The following is an 18417-nucleotide window of genomic DNA, read 5'->3' on the forward strand; positions in this document are numbered from 1 at the left end:
TCTTGCGAATCGCTGTGGATTTATCTGCCCGTTAGGGAGTGTTTTCCTTTTTCCTCCATTAAGGACTTAGAAAATAACCTGCAATGTTAGGAGGGGCTTATGACCGAGTTATACCTGACTCATTGTAGCAGCTTTCACAGTACTCAACAAAATAGCACAAGTATTATTTTCATGTACGTGTTGCCAGTTTTAGAAGTTAGGAAAATGTTTGTCAATAAAAAGGACCATGACACAGGCAATTTAGGCCCCATTTATAAGGAAAAGGTGGGTATTCCGAGTTTCCAGGAGAGCTGCAGTTGTGGCAACCTCGAGTTCCTGGTCTGGGTTCAACATTCAGAAGCCTGGAAGAGTAAGGTTTCAGAGCTGCCCCACAGGATCAGAGTACAGCAAAGTCCTTTTGGTTGCAAACAGAGTGCCCAAAGATTTTAGGCTAACAGGCAACTGATTTGTAGCCCAAAGATCCGATGGATGTGAAAAAAAGACTGCTGCGTCATATGCAAACAGCCTACAGCTCAAGGTAGCAAAGGTAAAAGGGGATATCAAATTTAGTGAATCAGAGTACCCACACTTTATTCAGTGACTGCAGACACTTCCTTGGCACAGAAGGATGGTTCCAGAAGCCCAGTTGACATGGAACCCACAAAACATCCTGAAACAAGTATGGCAGGACTAACACCTGAGAGATAGCAAATACTGGGTTTTTGGATGTAGGTCAATGATGATCCAGTAGAGCCAAAGGAGCGGAAGACTGGATGGCAATGTGTCTCTTGAACACCTGCAGAGTCCAATAATAGCCAGCTGTGGGGCGTCCAGCACACAGCAGGGCATCCACATAGGACCCAGTCACAGAAAGCAGGAAAGAGCTTTTAGCCAGGCACATCTAACTACAGTGTAGGAGCACCAGCTTTTCTCACCCCTGGATTAGAAGAGCAGAATGCCGAGACAGGATTCCCTTGAACTGAGAGGAGCAGAGAATTGCCTTTGGAAGACTTGTAGGAACAAGACAGACCCACAGCAACCATCCTCAAGACAGCAGATTCCAGGTAGGTTCTCAAGTATGGTTCAAGATCCCCACAGATATACATAGGACTATACCCCAACCAGCAACCATGCAGCATTCAAAGTTGTAGTGGCCATCCAATTGTTTGTGGCACAGATGTCGCTGGCAAAGAGAGCTTCAAACCGTTCATGGACATGCAGAGCAAGGTTAAAAGAAACACGCTGTTACCAGAGCATGTTGCGAAATTTACAATGTAGAAAAGAATCTAAAGAGCAGTATATTTTCTGTGTATTTTTCCTATACCAGACAATTATGTTGACTAGGTCAATTCACTATTTTTCTTTTAACATTTTACCACAATATACATCATTTAATATAACAAGTAATATGTGGAGAGCACAGGTATCCTACAGTGCACATACCTCAGGGTTAAGAAGATGAGTGTGAACGACAGCACGCTTAATGTCATACAGGTCGGTGAAGTGTTCCAGAGCTCGCTGCAACAGACCAGCTTTCTCGCACAGCTGGGCAATGTGAGCACGGTCATAATGGGTGAACATCTGGTTTCCCAAAATGGCATCAGCGACCTAAATTGAAGCAGCAATACATCATTTAAGAATAATGGTCTTTTTCCAAGAAGGATATGAAACAGATCACTAAAGCCCACAATTTCATATGTTATACTTTCATACATGCAATGTTATGTTTATGGCAATTCTTAAATAAAACATATGTACCAATTGGGAACCATTCTGTAATGTCTTAATATCACGCACTAGGCAAAACATGGTGCCACAATTATTCCTTAAGCAGGTCTGACTATCCCACTATTACCACTCTGCACAAATAACTGTTTATGTCCCCAGGGACACACTCCTTGGAGAAACTGAGGTCCCTACAGGCACCTTAGCCCCATATTAAAGATAAGATAGGCACTTGGAGACACACTCATCACTTCAAAGCAGAGTGGTTCGGGGGGGCAGGGGGTGGTTTGGTCTCAGACTGCTTGGCAGCACAACCCTCACTGATCCTCAAACTATGGCTGCCCCACCACGGCTCACGGTTCGCAAATGCCGTAGAGATAGCTAGCAGTGGGCTTAATAGATTAATTTAGTTCTGCAGGTAAATTTGCAAATTCTGGGCCAAATTCACCTTATTGGCAACTTCACCAGAGGAGTGAAATTGGCTGCCAATTTGCATTTTCCCCACACAAAAATTTCATTTTTCAAACTTTTGTGAATAATGCCATTTTCCGAAATGTTGACACCTTACATTTGGTTTTTCCTGAAATTGTACCCAAAACAAAAAAAAGGACGACAACATTTCTGCACATAATGGAAACAACCAAAATACGTGGTGGAACAAGGATATAAGCATATGGCCGGTGAAACTGAATTAGTGGTGAATTTCCCCAATTTCGTTTCACACCCTTAGACATAGTTTAACAGGAATTCTACTAGTAGCACGTGCAAACAGTGTGGAAGCATGCACACCAATAGCAGATCGGACTATAAAACACACAGCTTACCTGAGGTGCATGCATGAGATTCATCTCAAGCAGACGTGTCTGCAACGGGCCTTCAGATGGTCTGTTATTTTTTAGTGCATCCAACAAAAAGGCAGTGCATTGCTGAATGAGGTTGTACTCCATAAACACATCAACAATCTGAAAAACAAGAAAAGCAATTCCATTCTTTAAATGTTTGCCAACTGGTTGCACAAGTTTAGAGAGGAGCACGTTTGACTAGAGACTATTGGAGATAGGGCTTGCACCTCTCTGGGAAAGCTGAGAGGAAGAGAAAGCAGAGAAGGAAGGGGGTTGGGGGGGCTACTGCAGTATGTTATAAGGGGAGTGAGCTGTTGGGTGATTTATTAGAAAGCTTGGCAGAAATTATGCTTCCAGAACTATTCTGAAGGACTAGTAATTTGCTCCAGAACCTAGCAAATAGTTTATCGGACAAAGCTGTCAAGATGGTAGTGGAAGAATATTTGTGGCGAGGACTAGGGCCATCTGGTAGACAGTAAGGAAATGTTAACGAATAGCACAAAGGGTCCATTCCAAGGTTTTGCTTTTTTAGAAGAGGGTCCACGAGTGCTATTCCTCCAATAGAAACAAAAGTTGAGAGCTGTGTGGAATATGGAGCAATACCATCATACCCAAGTATTTTAAATAAACCTATGGCTTCTTCAAGGGCTCTAATTTATGAAGTCCCAAATCGCAAATCTTAGTTTTCCCAGAATTGAGACCCAAATTCACATTCGTGTTGCCTGGTATATCCAGCCAATAGGTCTGGTTCTCACACAGTTCTATCCAAATTTTTGCAATGGTGCTTTCATTCAGGTGACTGGACTAAATAGTAAACCTCTGGAACACAACTGTCCCCCCTCACTGCCATGTCTCCCAAAACTCAACTTTCCATTCATTATGTGAGCAGCCAAAACCTATATTCCTTAGGCACATCACAGCAAATGCATGACAGAGGAAACAAGTATGGCTGCACTGGAATGGAATCAATACAATGAGTGAAATAGGCAATGTCTAAAGTTAAGGAGCAGTACATATTTTGAGTTTGAACATATAACTTCGTATAATATGTATGGGATTTATAAACCACAAACCTAGCTGGGATGCAAGAGTGTCATACAAAGGGGACACACACGAAGTTACAAGTAGGGGAAGCATAGGAGCTGGGAAGGGGGACCAAGGAGGAGAGGCTAATTGCAGACTGATCAGATCTGGCATTTCAATGATACAATGTAACAGCAGAGGGATAGTATTCTGTTTGAAGAGAAAAACAGCATTGTGCACGCAACACACACACCTACCCACACATAAACACCCACATATATAAGACACACAAGCAATCAATCTGGTCCAGAAAATGTTCATCACAATGTTGGAAAAAATGTATGACTAAGAGAAAGGCTAATTTATTTCTATGAGGAGTTAGAACACTGCACATATTTGTACTAGCACCCATGCAGCAGTCAAACCAAACGGCAGCAGTTAGTGAGTCTAGACTGAGGATATGGCGTTTTAACTGTTAGTCTATGTAGAGTGGCATGCTGCCTTACTTCAATTACCCTGAAGCATGAGGTAGGTCTACTCCATTAACAGGTCCAATATAGATATATCCTTTTCTAATTTAATTAGTGTGTTTGACGGAATATCCCTCTATGTCAAGGTGTTGAGATGGATTTTCAGACTCAGAATGGTGAACCGATTTCAAGGCCACTATTATGGTGAACAAAGAAATACACTAATGTCTACAAAACTATCAACGTAGTCTGACTGAGAAGCAAGTGGTGAAGGATTCTCTTAAACATGCACAAATAACTCTTAATTCAACTTGGGCACAATGTAGAAACATTTCATTTTAGGCTTTCGACAACTCTCAGCAATACAAAACAGTGGTAAGTATTACACTAAACATACAACACTATTATATGACAATGCATTACTTACCGTAAAAGCATTTCTGATGGTTGTATCTGCTTAGATTCACATGGGTGTCCAGTCAACTCGTCGAAAAAAAACTGGTCGACTGCAATTTGGTCGACGCAATTTGGTCGAAAACCAAATGGTCGAATTTTTTTTTTATTTATATATTTATTTTTTGGGTTTTCGTTTAGTTAAAAAAGGGGTTTTTAGAGAAAAAAAGGGGGTTGGGGAGTCCCCCCCCAAAAAAAAAGAAAAAGGGTTAAAATAATAAAAAAAAAAATTTCGACCATTTGGTTTTCGACCAAATTGGTTCGACCATTTGTCTGGTCGACCAATTTTTTTCGACGAAATGTCTGGCAACCATTCACATGCTGTGCATAGGTCCGACATCCAGTGGTCACTGCCGAGTATTGCATTTTGTTTTTTTTTCGTAGTCGAAAAGGGGACGTCGACAAGGCGTGTATGTAACACTATCCCTATAGTGACGTGCGTTGTACCCACAATCCCTCACGCGTCGAGGTCCCTCTGTTTGTATTTTTCTGCCCTGAGGGAGCCTTCTAGACGTGAGTGAGTACAGAAAAGAGAGAAATATAGGAAAGGATGTCTATGTTCCTTCCATCCGAGCGGGGAGGAAGGGCGGGCGCATGTGAATCTAAGCAGATACAACCATCAGAAATGCTTTTACGGTAAGTAATGCATTGTCTTCTGATGTTTGTTAATCTGCTTAGAATCACATGCTGTGCATAGACTAGCGAGCAGTACCCGGAGTTGGCGGTGGGTTATGAGAAGGAACAGTAGAGAAAAGATGTCTTAATACTGCCTGTCCCACCTGGGAGTTAGATCTAGAGTGTGCATCTAGACAGTAGTGTTTTGTAAAGGTGTGCACAGAACTCCAGGTAGCCGCTTTGCAGATGGACTCAAGGGGAACATTTGCAATGAATGCTATGGAAGCCCCAGTGCCTCGAGTGGAATGTGCTCTTGGCTTGAAGGGTAGTTCTCTCTTAGCAAGAGTGTAACAGAGAGTGATGCATTGTACAATCCATCTAGATATAGTGGACTTCGAGACTGCATCTCCTTTTCTTCCTGCTGCCACCGAGACAAAGAACTGATTAGTCTTTCTCAGTGTTCTGGTTCTTTCCATGTAGAACATGACAGCTCTGCGTACATCTAGTGTATGCAGACTCTTTTCTCCCAAGCTGGAAGGCTTTTAAAAGAACGTTGGTAGTTCTATAGATTGGTTTACATGAAATTTCGAGATGAATTCTGGTGCAAACCTTGGGTGTGTGCGAAGAATCACCTTATCCTTGTGAACTGTTACGAAGGGGTCTAGTACAGAAAGAGCCTGTAGTTCACTTACTCTCCTAATGGAGGTGATAGCTATTAGGAAAGCAGTCTTAAGAGTGAGGTATTTAAGAGTTGCCTTGTGCATGGGTTCGAAAGGAGTGCCCATGAGTCTAGAAAGTACCACGTTTAAGTCCCATCCGGGAGCTGGGTTAGCTATCGGGGGGTGTATTCTCTTTACCCCTTCCATGAAGGCCTTGATAACTGGTATCTTCCACCACGACACTTTAAGTTGGGAAGTGGTGTATGCAGAAAGTGCCGCTAGGTAGACTTTAATGGAATTAAACACTAGACCTGAATCCAGTAAATGAGTCAAGTATAGAATAATGGTAGTGCCAGAGCAGTCAACCGGGTTGATGCTCTTACTTCTACACCAGATGACAAATCTTTTCCACTTGCTAGAATAGTATTAGGTTTTCTGGCTTCCCTGAGGATTTCCATACATCTCTGAGGGAGATGTAAATGTCCAAATTCTATGATCTCAGGAGCCAGGCTGCTAAGTTCATGGTCTGAGGGCATGGATGCAGTGTCCTGCCCTTGTTTTGTGACAGCATGTTGTACGGGCAGGGAAGTTTCATTGGGGGGGATAGGGACATCTCCATCAAGTGGGCGAACCATGGCTGCCGGGCCCACATTGGGGCCACTAGTATCATGGTAACCTGCTCCTGGTGCATCTTGTGCACCACTTTGTTGAGGAGGGGAGTCGGGGGAAAGGCGTAAACAAATTTCCCTGACCATTGAATCAACAGACCGTTCCCCTTGGACTGGTTCTGGGGGTACCTGGAGGCGTAACTTTGGCATTGTGAGTTCTCCAGGGTTGCGAAGAGGTCTATTTCCGGGAATCCCCATTGCGTGAAGACGTCTAAGACGATGTCTTCGTGCAATTGCCATTCGTACTCTTTGGGCACGGGAAAGTCTCTGCTGAGTTTGTCTGCTAGCAGATTGAGTTCCCCTGGTACATGTTGTGATAGTAGGAACATGTTGTGTTTGAGAGCCCACTTCCATATATTCTGGGACAGCTTGGACAGTCCTGGAGAGTGTGTGCCCCCTTGCTTGTTACATGGCTGTGGTGCTGTCTGTGAGGACCATCACTGTCTTTCCTTGTAAGTGTTCCTGAAAGGCTTTCAGTGCTTTGAACACCGCTAGTAGTTCCAGCAGGTTTATATGCTTGGATGCTAAGCTCCGAGTCCACACTCCGTGAGCAGTCTGATGGGATAGGTGAGCCCCCCATCCTGTAAGGGATGCGTCTGTGGTTAGAGTGGCTTCCACTGCGGGTGTGGCAAAAGTTTTCCCTAATAACAGGTTTTCCTTTGTCCACCACCGTAGCGAGAGAACCAAGGCCTGCGAGACCACCACTAGATCGTCCCATTGTCCGCTGGCCTGACACCACTGGCTGTAGAGCCACTCTTGCATTGGGCGCATGCGCAGACGCGCGTGAGGTACCAAATAAATACATGACGCCATCATCCCTAGCAAGCGCATTGCTTTGCGTACCGTCACCTCTCGACCTGCCACATAATGGGGGATCTGAAACACCATGTTTTGGACCCTCTCGTTGGAGGGGAAGACAAGGCCGTCCTTTGTTCGAATTAGAGCCCCTAGGAATTGTTTGATTTGGCTGGGGTCTAAGCTGGACTTCTTCTCGTTGATGGAGAAGCCCAGTTGGGACAAAAGGTCTACGGTCTTTTGGGTATTGGAGAAGCATGTTTCGTAAGAATCCCCTGTTATGAGCCAGTCGTCGAGGTAAGGGTATACCGGGATGGATAACCTGTGCAGGTGGGCCGCTGCCACTGCCAGTACTTTCGTAAATACCCTTGGTGCAGATGCTATCCCGAAGGGTAGTACTCTGAACTGGTAGTGTTTGTTCTCTATCTTGAACCCGAGGTATTTTCTGTGCGCTGGCAACATTAAAATATGAAAGTATGCATCTTTCATGTCTAGTGTTGTCATGTAATCCCCCTGTGATAACAGTGGGATTACTTCCTGCAAGGTCACCATACGAAACCTTTGGGGTTTGACAAACTTGTTCGCTGGACGCAAATCTAATACAGGGCGCATGGTTAAATCCTTTTTGGGTACAAGGAAGTACACCGAATAAATACCTTCTGTTACCTGAGATAGGGGGACAGCCTCTATAGCTTCTTTTTTCAGTAGCTCTTCTACTTCTTGAAGAAGAATAGTGAGGTGTTCCGGTGTCATGCGTCGGTTCCGTGGGGGTCTGTATTTCGGGGAACCGTTGAATTCGATGCAGTACCCGTGGGCTATGGTGGATAATACCCAGTGGTCTGACGTTATTCCCTCCCATGCTGAAAGGAACAATGTTAGCCGGCCCCCGACCGGTGATGCATGGGAGGGGACCCGAATCTTCGGGTCATTTGTTAGTATTGGGCGTGGGGCCTTTGGGACTGGAGCCGCGCCCTCTTCCTTTGCCACGACGTTGGCCTCTTTGACTGAACTGGGTGCTTTGGTTAGAGGGCCAGTTGGTAGCAGAGTAAAATTGCTGTTGGCTTTGCTGCTGGCGTTGGCCACGAAAGGAGCGTCTATTGCCATAGCTGCGTCTGTTAGGTGGCCTAGAAATTTGGTCAATAGTCTTGATGGTATCAAACTCTTTCTTCGCATGTTCTAGGGCCTCATCAACTGCTTTTCCAAACAGATGTGTTTGTTCTATGGGCTTATTTATCAGGGAAGCCTGGGTTTCCGGCTTAAATCCCGAATTGCGCAGCCAGACATGGCGTTTGAGAAGTATTCCCTGAACCAGGGAACGGCCAGCTGTCTCTGCAGCATCTAAGGAGTTCTTTACGATGCCCTGGTTTACAAGAGTTCCCTCTGATATTATAGCTAGCAGGTGTGAACGCAGGGGTTCTGGTGCGTCCTCTGCTTCGCTGCGCAGCTTGCTCCACTGTGCATCTGCGTAGCTAGCTAGTAGGGAATTGTTATTTGCAATCCTAGTTGAGAAGGCGGCGGAGATCGTGATTCTCTTCCCAAGTGCATAGAGCTTCTTGCCCTCTTTGTCAGGTGGTGCCTCACTAGTAGATAGTGGTACCCCTGCTCTTTTTCTTGCATTAGGGACTACAAGGGAGTCCGGAATAGAATGTCCCCTGATGTACAAAGGGTCAGAGGACGAAGGGCTGAAGAGCTTTTCTATCCGAGGGTTGACCCCTCTGACTAAGGCCGGATTGGAAAGGGAAGGAGTTATTATTCTCCTTATAGAAGCCAGGAGCGGAATAGACTGACTGACTGAGGCTTTTTCTTTAATAACTTTTTCTACAAAGTCTATGTCCGGAAGAGTCTCCCCTGTGTCTATTTCAAAATGCGCTGCTGCCTTGCGCAATAGTGCATTAAGTGAAGGTTGGTCATCTATGGGGGGAGGTGTTTCCAATAGGTGAGTCCTTGGGTGGAGAAGGGTGAAAGACATCAGGGTCTGAGTGCACTGATGGGGATTGCCAAGGCTGCACTGATGGGGAGTGCCAGGGCTGTGAGGTAGCTGTATCTTCTTCAAAAGCTCCTGCACTAGTGTAAGGGTCTTCTTCAAACCTCTCCTCCTCATGTTCTTCCTCTCCACCCAAACACTCCTCATCTTCCTGGAGGTATTGCTCCTCTTCAGTGAAGTCATATGCGTCTGTAGAAGGGGGAAACAGCCTAGGAATCTTGACCCTAGGGTCATCCTGGGTCCATTCTCTTGGTCTTTTGGGTGTGGGTGGGTTTTGGCTACCCAAAAACCTTTCCATTTTTTCCATACAAGAATGGAGTCTTTCAAGGGTCTCGTGGGGAACCCCTGAATAGTCTAGAGGGGGGAAATCAGTGTTTTCACCTTCAAAACGCTTAGAACGCTCCCACAACGTCGACGAAAGGTTTCCGTCGCCCTCAGAAAAGCCCTCCGGTAGTTCAGAAGTGCCTTTAGATGAAGGGGGCAGTTCCTGGCTACTCTTGTGCTTTTTTGGCGTTTCTATTTCTTTTGGTGCGGTATTCGACGTCTGTTTCGTCGTCCGCTTACGTTTGTCCTCGGAAACAATTCTCGCCAGGCTCTCGACGACGAGTTCGTCAGTAGAGGGTTCTGGAGTCGGCGTTGCCTGCGTTACGCGTTGTTTCTCGACGGCCGCTCTATGGAGCGTTACATCGGATGTTTTTGAGGTAGCGCCCGTGTTAGATGAAAGCCCAATCGCTGGTCGCGGCTGCATTTGCGGGTGGGGCTTGAGACCCTTACGGTCTGAGGTCGACGCCGGAGTGCCCTGCGTCCCCTTCGGCGCTGATGGATCCTTCGTCCTCGACGAAGAAGAGCCGTGGGTTGTGTGCTTAGGCCTATGGGGTCTGTGTGCGTCCTTGTCGCCGGGGTGTTCATCCCCATAAGCAGGGCGTGAGCCGAGCCCGTCGGGGCCGGGGACGGACGTCGAGGAGCGTGAGCGCTCCTTCTGGGGGTTAATGACTTCCGTAACGGACGTCGAGTTATCACCCTCCTCGTCACCGTCACTTTCTGTAACAGCGGCGGCGGGTGAGGAAACCGACTTCGACATAGCGTAGTCCGCCCACCTCTTAACTTTCCGTTCTTTAAGAGTTCTTGGTTTCAAGAGCTTACAGGCCGCGCAGCTGTCTTTATGATCGAGGGGCAAGCAACGATTACAGAGCTTGTGTTTGTCCTTCCAAGTGTATTTGCCCCTACAGCGTGGGCAAAACTTAAAAGGTGTCCTCTCCATAGCTGAGGCAATAAAAACTGGTGATAACAACCCCAAGGGAAAGATGGGGGAGAAAGAAAGACATTCTCGACGAGAAGATAAAAGTTCGAACCCCCTCTCTCCCTACTGTATGTTGGCCGGCGAGGCCTGGCCACGTGTTCGGCAGCGCCGAAGGATCTCCTCCGTCTCTTCCCCTCCGTCGAAAACTTGCTCGGCGGAGAAACAGCTTCACAGCTAACGTCGAGGGGAGGGATCTTTAACAATAAGTATATATTAAGGACCGAGGTCCGTAGTAAGTGTTTTGCAATGTCTCTCTAGGAGCTCCGCGTAAGGCGACCTTAAACTGGGCGGAAAAAAACAATCTGAGGGACCTCGACGCGTGAGGGATTGTGGGTACAACGCACGTCACTATAGGGATAGTGTTACAGACACGCCTTGTCGACGTCCCCTTTTCGACTACGAAAAACAAAATGCAATACTCCGCAGTGACCACTGGATGTCGGACCTATGCACAGCATGTGATTCTAAGCAGATTAACAAACACCAGAAACACATTTACATGTGAGGGTACTCTGGCTACAGAACACTAGTACTTTACTGTTAAACACAGCATTATTATAATGTTAAAGGATATTTTTAGTGCGCACTATCACCACCAGAGTGGGCCCCTGGCAGATCTGATAAGGAAAGGAGGTGGGGTGGTGAGTTAGTGGGAACGAGCGGGATAAGTGCAAGAGAACAGTGATGTGCTGTTGGCAGCCTAAGATCGGTCAACACCGTTCGCTGAGCTTGGGGGTGTTCTCCGGTAGGTAGCAGTCGTGTGATGTTGTGCAAAGCTATGTGTGGTTTGTTTTGTTTTTGCGGTGTAGTGAAGCTTGTGCGGTTTGTTGTGCTTTAGGGTTGTGTTGGCGAGTTGTAAGCGGAGGGTTGAAAATGTTAGTGGGTTGGTTATTGGCCTCGCTATTTAGAAGTGATATGTGCGAAGATTTCCACCTTCTTTCTAGATGTGGCCTGTAAATATCGCCACATTTCCATCTAGATCTGGCACTGGCTAATATTCACAGTTCCGTACATAAATGATGCACGCGAATACTCACAATTACATCCAAATGTGGCGCTGGCCCACCTTCAAAATCCTGTCCAGATGCGAAGCAAGCTAGCATTCACAATTCTGTCTAAATGTGACATTGGTATTATTCCCAATGCAGTCTAGGTGTGGCAATGGCTAATATGACATGCATTACTTACCGTAATAGCATTTCTGATGATTGTATCTGCTTAGATTCACATGCTGTGCATATGGTCCGACATCCAGTGGTAACCGCAGAGTATTGCATCTCGTCTTTCGGGAACCGAAAGGGGACGTCGGCATAGGAGTGTCTGTAACACAATCCCTATCGTGACGTGTGTAGTACCCAAAATCCCTCACCCGCCGAGGTCCCTCCGATTGTATTCTTTCTGCCATGAGGGAGCCCAAGGATATAGTGAGCAAGTACATAAAGAGAAATTAGTAAGACGTCTATGTTCCATGTGACTCTAAGCAGATACAATCATTAGAAATGCTAATACGGTAAGTAATGCATGTCTTCTGATGCTTGTTAATCTGCTTAGAATCACATGCTGTGCATAGACTAGCGAGCAGTAGCCGGAGTTTGAGGTGGGTTGTGAGGAGGAACAGTAGAGAAAATATGTCTTAGTACTGCCTGTACCACCTGAGAATCAGTACTAGAATGACTGTCTAGGCAATAGTGTTTTGTAAGGGTGTGTACAGAAATCCAGGTTGCCGCTTTGCAAATGGACTCAAGAGGAACATTTGCAATGAATGCTATGCCTCAAGTAGAGTGTGCTCTAGACTTGAAGGGCAGTTCTCCAAGCAAGAGAGAAACAGTGTGATGCATTTGACAATCGACCTTGGGATAGCCGATTTAGAGACAGGCTCCCCTTCTTTACCAGCTGCCACTGAAACAAAGAATTGTTTAGTCTTCCTTAGTGGTTTAGTTCTTTCCAGGTAAAACATGACTGCCCTGCGCACGTCTAGTGTGTGAAGGCTTCTTTCGGCCATGTTAGTAAGGTTTTGGAAGAAAGTGGGTAGTTCGATTCACTGGTTCACATGGAACTTCGAAATAAATTTACGCGCAAACCCGGGATGCGTGCGCAGAACTACATTATCTTTGTGGACTGTAACAAAGGGGTTCAATACAGAAAGAGCCTGTAGTTCGCTAACCCTTCTGATAGAAGTGATCGCCACTAGGAAGGCTGTTTTATAGTCAGGTCTTTCAGACTTGCTTTATGCATAGGCTCAAAGGGAGCTCCCATGAGCCTGGTCAAAACCACATTCAGATCCCATCCAGGGGCTGGGTGAGAGATGGGATGATAAATCCTTTTAACCCGTTCCCATAAAGGCTTTAATTACAGGTACTTTCCACCACAATATTCTTTGTTGTGATGTGGGGTAGGCTGACAGAGCAGCCAGATGAACCTTTAGGGAATTGAAAACTAACCCAGAGTCCAACAGGTTGGTTAGATACAACACAATGTGTGAGGGTGAGCAATCGATGGGATGGACGCCCTTGGAATTGCACCAAATGCTAGAACGTTTCCACTTGCTGGCATAGCAATAACGTGCATTAGGTTTTCTCGCTTCCCCGAGTATGCCCATGCATCTCTGAAGGAGTTGCAGGTGTCCAAACTCTATGATCTCAGGAGCCAGGCTGCCAAGTTCAGAGTTTGTGGGCATGGGTGTAGGGTCTCCCCCCTGTCCTGAGACATATTGTACGGGCAGGGTAGCTTGACTGGTGGGGAGAGGGACATTTCCATCAGGTGCGCGAACCAGGGTTGGCGGGCCCACATGGGGGCCACCAGTATCATGGTAACTGGTTCCTGGTGCATCTTGTGCACTATCTTGTTGAGAAGGGGAGTGGGGTGGTGGGGAAGCGTAGACAAATTTCCCTGACCAATTTATCCAGAGACCGTTCCCCTTGGATCTGTTCTGGGGGTACGTGGAGGCGTAGTCTTGGCATTGGGCGTTCTCCTGAGTAGCGAACAGGTCGATCTCTAGGAAACCCCATTCTGCAAAGACGTTGGACACAAAGTCTTCGTGCAGTCGCCATTCGTATTCTTCTGGCAGAGGAAAATCTCTGCGGAGTACGTCTGCCAGAAGATTGAGTTCCCCTGGAACATGTTGGGAAAACAAAAACATCTTTTGTTTGAGAGCCCATATCCAAATGTTTTGGGACAGCTTGGATAGCCCTGGAGAGTGAGTGCCCCCCTGTTTGTTCAGGTAATAAATTGCTATCGGTTAGGATCAGCACTGTCTTCCCTTGCAGTTGCACCTGAAAGGCTTTCAATGCTTTCAACACCACTAGTAGCTCCAGTAAGTTTATATGGTTGGACGCTACTTGAGGGGACCACACTCCGTGTGCTGTCTGCTGAAGCAGGTGAGCCCCCCTTACCCCACAACCCCATGAGAGATGAGTCTGTCGTGAGAGTGGCTTCCACTGCAGGGGTGGTGAAGGTCTTCCTCTTCAAGAGGTTTTCTCTTGACCACCACTGCAGAGAGAGAACGAGGGCTGGCTAGACAACTAACAGATCTTCCCATTGTCTGCTGGCTGTCACCACTGGCTGTTGAGCCACTCTTGCATGGGATGCATGTGCAGCTGCACGTGGGGAACCAAGTATATACATGCCCACCACATCCCTGGCAAACGCATCACTTTGCGTACCGTCACCTCCCGACTGGCTACATATTGAGGAATCAGACGAGGCAGTCTTCCGTCCGAATTAGCGCTCCCAGAAATTGTTTTACTTGACTGGGCTCTAAGCTGGATTTCTTTTCGTTGATTCAAAAACCCAGGCTGAAGAGGAGATCTACTGTTTTTTGGGTGTTCGAAAAACAAGCGTCAAACGAGTCCCCCGTAATGAGCCAGTCGTCGAGGTAAGGGTAAAATGGGACTGATAGTCTGCGCAAGTGTGCTGCTGCTGCTGCCACTGCCAGGAATTTGGTAAACACCCTTGGTGCTGAGGCAATGCCGAAGGGGAGTACCTTGAATTGGTAGTGTTTGTCCTGGATCATGAACCTTAGGTATTTTCTGTGCACTGGCAACATTGAAATATGAAAGTATGCATCTTTCATGTCCAATGTTGCCATGAAGTCCCGTTTCAGCAACGGGATCACCTCTTGCAGTGTTACCATGCAAAACTTCTGGGGTTTTATAAACTTGTTCGCTGGGCGCAGATCTAGAACAGGACGCATGGTGAGATCCTTTTTGGGTACAAGGAAGTACACTGAATAAATATCCTTGTTTACCTGAAGAATAGGGACAGCTTCTATGATGTCCTTTCCCAGCAGAACTTCCACCTCTTGGATCAGGATCTCCAGATGGTCCGGTGAAAGACACCGTGAGCGCGGCGGTCTGAACTGTGGAGGTCGGGCGAATTCCACCCAATAACCGTGGTCGACCGTCTTTAAGACCCACTGGTCAGAATTGATCCCCTCCCATGCCGTGAGGAAAGATGTTAATCGCCCCCGACCGGGGGGAGGGGACTTGGACTTGGTTGGTGGTCATTTCTGACCAGAGGCTGTGGCTCCTCTGGGATTGGGGCCTCTGCCCCTACCTTTGCCGCATTTCTGACCCCTTGAGGAGTAGTAAGTAGGACTTCCCGATGATTGATTTGTGTTGAAGTTAGCGTGCCGTAGATGTTTTGACCAGCACGGGCTTGCCCTCGAAAGGACCGCTGAGAATGATTACCCCTCTGGGAGGAGGGTTTCTGTGTAATTTGGTGCAAGGACCTTATAGTCTTATGCTCCTTCTTGGCCGTCTCCAACGCTTCGACTCCTTTCCCGAAGAGGTTAGCCTCCTCAATGGGTTTATTAATGAGGGAGGCAGAGTCTCAGGTCTGAAGCCCGATGTACGCAGCCATGCTTGTCTTTTCAGAAGAGTACCTTGTGCAAGAGACCTGCCTGCTGTTTCTGCAGTGTCCAGGGGGTTCACCACATTTTGGTTAACCTGTCTTCCCCCCCAAAACAATGGCGAGAAGCTTTGTTCTGGCGGGTTCAGGAACCTCCTGGAGGCCTTTTTGGACTAAGTTCCATTGGGCATCAGCAAAGCTTGCTAATAACGTAGTATTATTAGCAACCCGAAAACTGCATGCAGCTTCTGACGTGACACGTTTGCCTAGGGCATACACCCTTTTAGACTCCTTGTCCGGTGGTGATTGTCCCGTGGCATGGGGTCCCCCTTCCCTCTTTCGAGTGGTAGTCACTACCAGTGAGTCCAGGATGGCGTGCCCTTTGATATACAGAGGATCAGAGGGGGAAGGCCGAAATAATTTTTCGACTCTCGGGTTCACTGCCCGTGTCTGAGCAGGTGTGATCAATGAGGGAGCTACCCGTCTCTTAACAGAGTTAAGGAGTGGAATGGATTGACTCGCCAGAGGTTTTTCCTTAATATCCTCCACAAAATCCTGCTACGGTACCGCCTCTTGAGTGGCAATCTTGAAGTATTGAGCTACTTTTTTCAACATGGAGTTGAAAGCCATTTGGTCATCCACAGGGGAGGCCTGGCGAGCCGGGGTGGACGGAGGAGAGTCTAGGCACAAAATATCAGAGTCCTGATCTTGCTGTGTCCAAGGGTCTTCACCTTCCTGCTAGGTTTCCTCCCAGTTGTCCGTCATATCCTGTTGATCTTCCTCATAATTTTCAAGAAAAGAAGCTTCTTCATTATAGATGTCACAATGTGTGTCCATATGGACCACATCTTCTTGTTGGAAAACAGAAGACAACTTCTTGAATTTGGAGGTTAGTGTCTACCCGAGCCCTTTTCGGGGGAGGATGATCAGAAGAACCGATAATCTGTTCCAGCCGATCCATGTAACCCTCAAATTTTTCTGTAGTCCACCTGGAGGACCCAAACGGGCCTACGCGAGGAGAAAGGATGTTCTCTGCACTGTGGCGTCGCAAGGAACCTCTCAGGGTGTCGGAGAGGGGATCTTGACTATCTACGTAGGTCTCATCAGAATCTAGGATCAAATCCGTCGATATCTTTTCCGCGGCTTGGCCCATAACTTTAGGCGGAACCGGAGTAAGGCCCACCGCCACTGTGATTCTTCCGATGCTACTTTGGATAGTCGTCGAATCTTCGTGAGACAAAGGCTCTGAAGACTTATCGGCAGTAGAAATACCGTCTGCGGCACCAGGAGGCCTAGCGGTCGGTTTTCCGGGCAGAGGCCTAGCCGTAGTTTTCGGGCCTACTGAGGCCTTAGAAATCGTCTTAGCGTCGGGCTCCCGAACTTCGACGCGTGTAGGTTTTGGAGTAGCGCCCTTGGTTTGTTTTGATTGCCCAGTCGCAATACACTGCTGCGGATGCGGGGAAGGCTTTGGATCTGAGCGATCCGAGGGAACCGGCGAAGTCTTCGGCGGCCCCACTGGCGCTTTCGGCTTTTTCGACGAAGGCATCGAAATTGGCAAAGGGGTTGTGTGCTTAGTGCGATGCGCTTGTACGGCCCTGTCGCCGTGTGTAGTCCCTGTAGCAAGACCAGAGTCGAGCCTGGAAGGGTCGGGGACGGGCATGGCGGACCTAGAAGTGTCCGCCACAAGGTTTAAGACTTCCGTGTTGGACGTTTGGTCATCGGAAGTACCACCGTCACTTTCGGATGGCGTGGGGGGGGGCTCCACGCGAGACATACCGTACGTGGCCCACCGCTTTACAGGGCGCTCCTTAAGGGTCTTAGGTCGAAGGAGTTTGCAGGTCGCACACCGCCTCTCGTCGTGCTCTAGGGGGAGACAGGCTTTACACGTCCTGTGTTCGTCCTTCCACGGATACCTGACCCTACACTTAGGACAGAATCTAAAAGGAGTCCTTTCCATAGATAAAGGGAAGTATGACCAGACCGAAAGGGAAAAGAGGGGAAAGGAGGAAAGACATACTAAACAATATGGCCACCCCGACCCCACTCTCCCTACTGTATAGGCCGGCCAGAGGGCCCGACCACGTGGAAAATCTAGCAGGAGAGAAAAAAATAAACCCCAAAAATCCAGCAAAGCTGCTGGGGGACTCACTAGGTTTGGGAAATTAGCCTTACAGAGAATTTGCCCTAACAGGGGGTTTGAGTGTTGTCGCAACCAGGAGGGTTTCTCAATTCTTTTATGATGTTGAACATTTCTTTTTTGTGTTAGTGGCATTGGTGATTCTGTCATCATAATGCCTTCTCTTTGCCTTTTGAAATTCCTTCTTGGATGATCGGATTGATTTCTGGAACTGGGTTTTCTTGTCTTGGTTGTATTCTTTCCTACATTCTAATTTCAGCTTCTTGTTCTTTTTCATGGTGCTTAGTAGTGGGATGAACCATCTTTCCCATTGCTCTTTTTGAGGGGGTAAATGGTTTTTACGGGGCGATATTGTCGATTGCATTAGCAATCCAAATCCATTTGTGCAGTACCTCTACTTTCCAGTCTAGGTCTGCCTTCTCCAGTTCTGCTGCTGAAGGTTTGGTCATCCGCAGTTGTTCCATTAGGTTGATTGCTTTGACGGTTTCAGTTTCTTTTTGTGGCGGCTGTGAGCTTGAGGGGCTGGATGCTGACTTCAGTTGGTAGTGTAATCATGAATGGAATGGTGACATGGTCGCTGCAAAGTATTTGTATCGGTGGTGCCGTGGTGATAAGTTTTTTCTTTGCGAAGATTGCCTCAAGGGTGTGTCCTGCCGAGTGTGTTGCCCCTTTGACCAACTGTTGTAATTTCATGGTTAGCTGCCCAATTAGTGGGTTATGAGAGTTGGCATGTTTTTCTACGAACCAAATGTTAAAGTCCCCCAGGATTATTAGGTGTTCGTGCTCGATGACTATGTTGCTGATGGCTATGTTGGTGATGGCTTCTATGAAGTTGTCGAAGGCTGCATCGTATGTCGGTCTGTAAACCAGTATGAATTTGATGTTTGTTTTTGGATTAGCCGATAGGTGTCCGACCATG

The 18417-nt window shown here is 47.2% G+C and overlaps 1 protein-coding gene across 2 annotated transcripts in view; it reads right to left on the bottom strand.

The window, feature by feature from the left end:
* CLTC (clathrin heavy chain) overlaps window positions 1-18417 on the bottom strand; it is a 1506669-nt gene that overhangs the window by 764979 nt on the left and 723273 nt on the right. For both annotated transcript variants that reach the window (XM_069615119.1, XM_069615118.1), the window contains exons 11-12: window positions 2529-2666; window positions 1423-1587 (exon numbers count right to left, since the gene is read on the bottom strand). In XM_069615119.1, the coding sequence (XP_069471220.1) occupies window positions 1423-1587; window positions 2529-2666 (303 nt within the window). The remainder of the gene's footprint in view (window positions 1-1422; window positions 1588-2528; window positions 2667-18417) is intronic.

The sequence above is a fragment of the Ambystoma mexicanum genome, chromosome 9, assembly GCF_040938575.1.
Source record: "Ambystoma mexicanum isolate Mex_15411 chromosome 9, UKY_AmexF1_1, whole genome shotgun sequence".
Classification (NCBI taxonomy): domain Eukaryota; kingdom Metazoa; phylum Chordata; class Amphibia; order Caudata; family Ambystomatidae; genus Ambystoma; species Ambystoma mexicanum.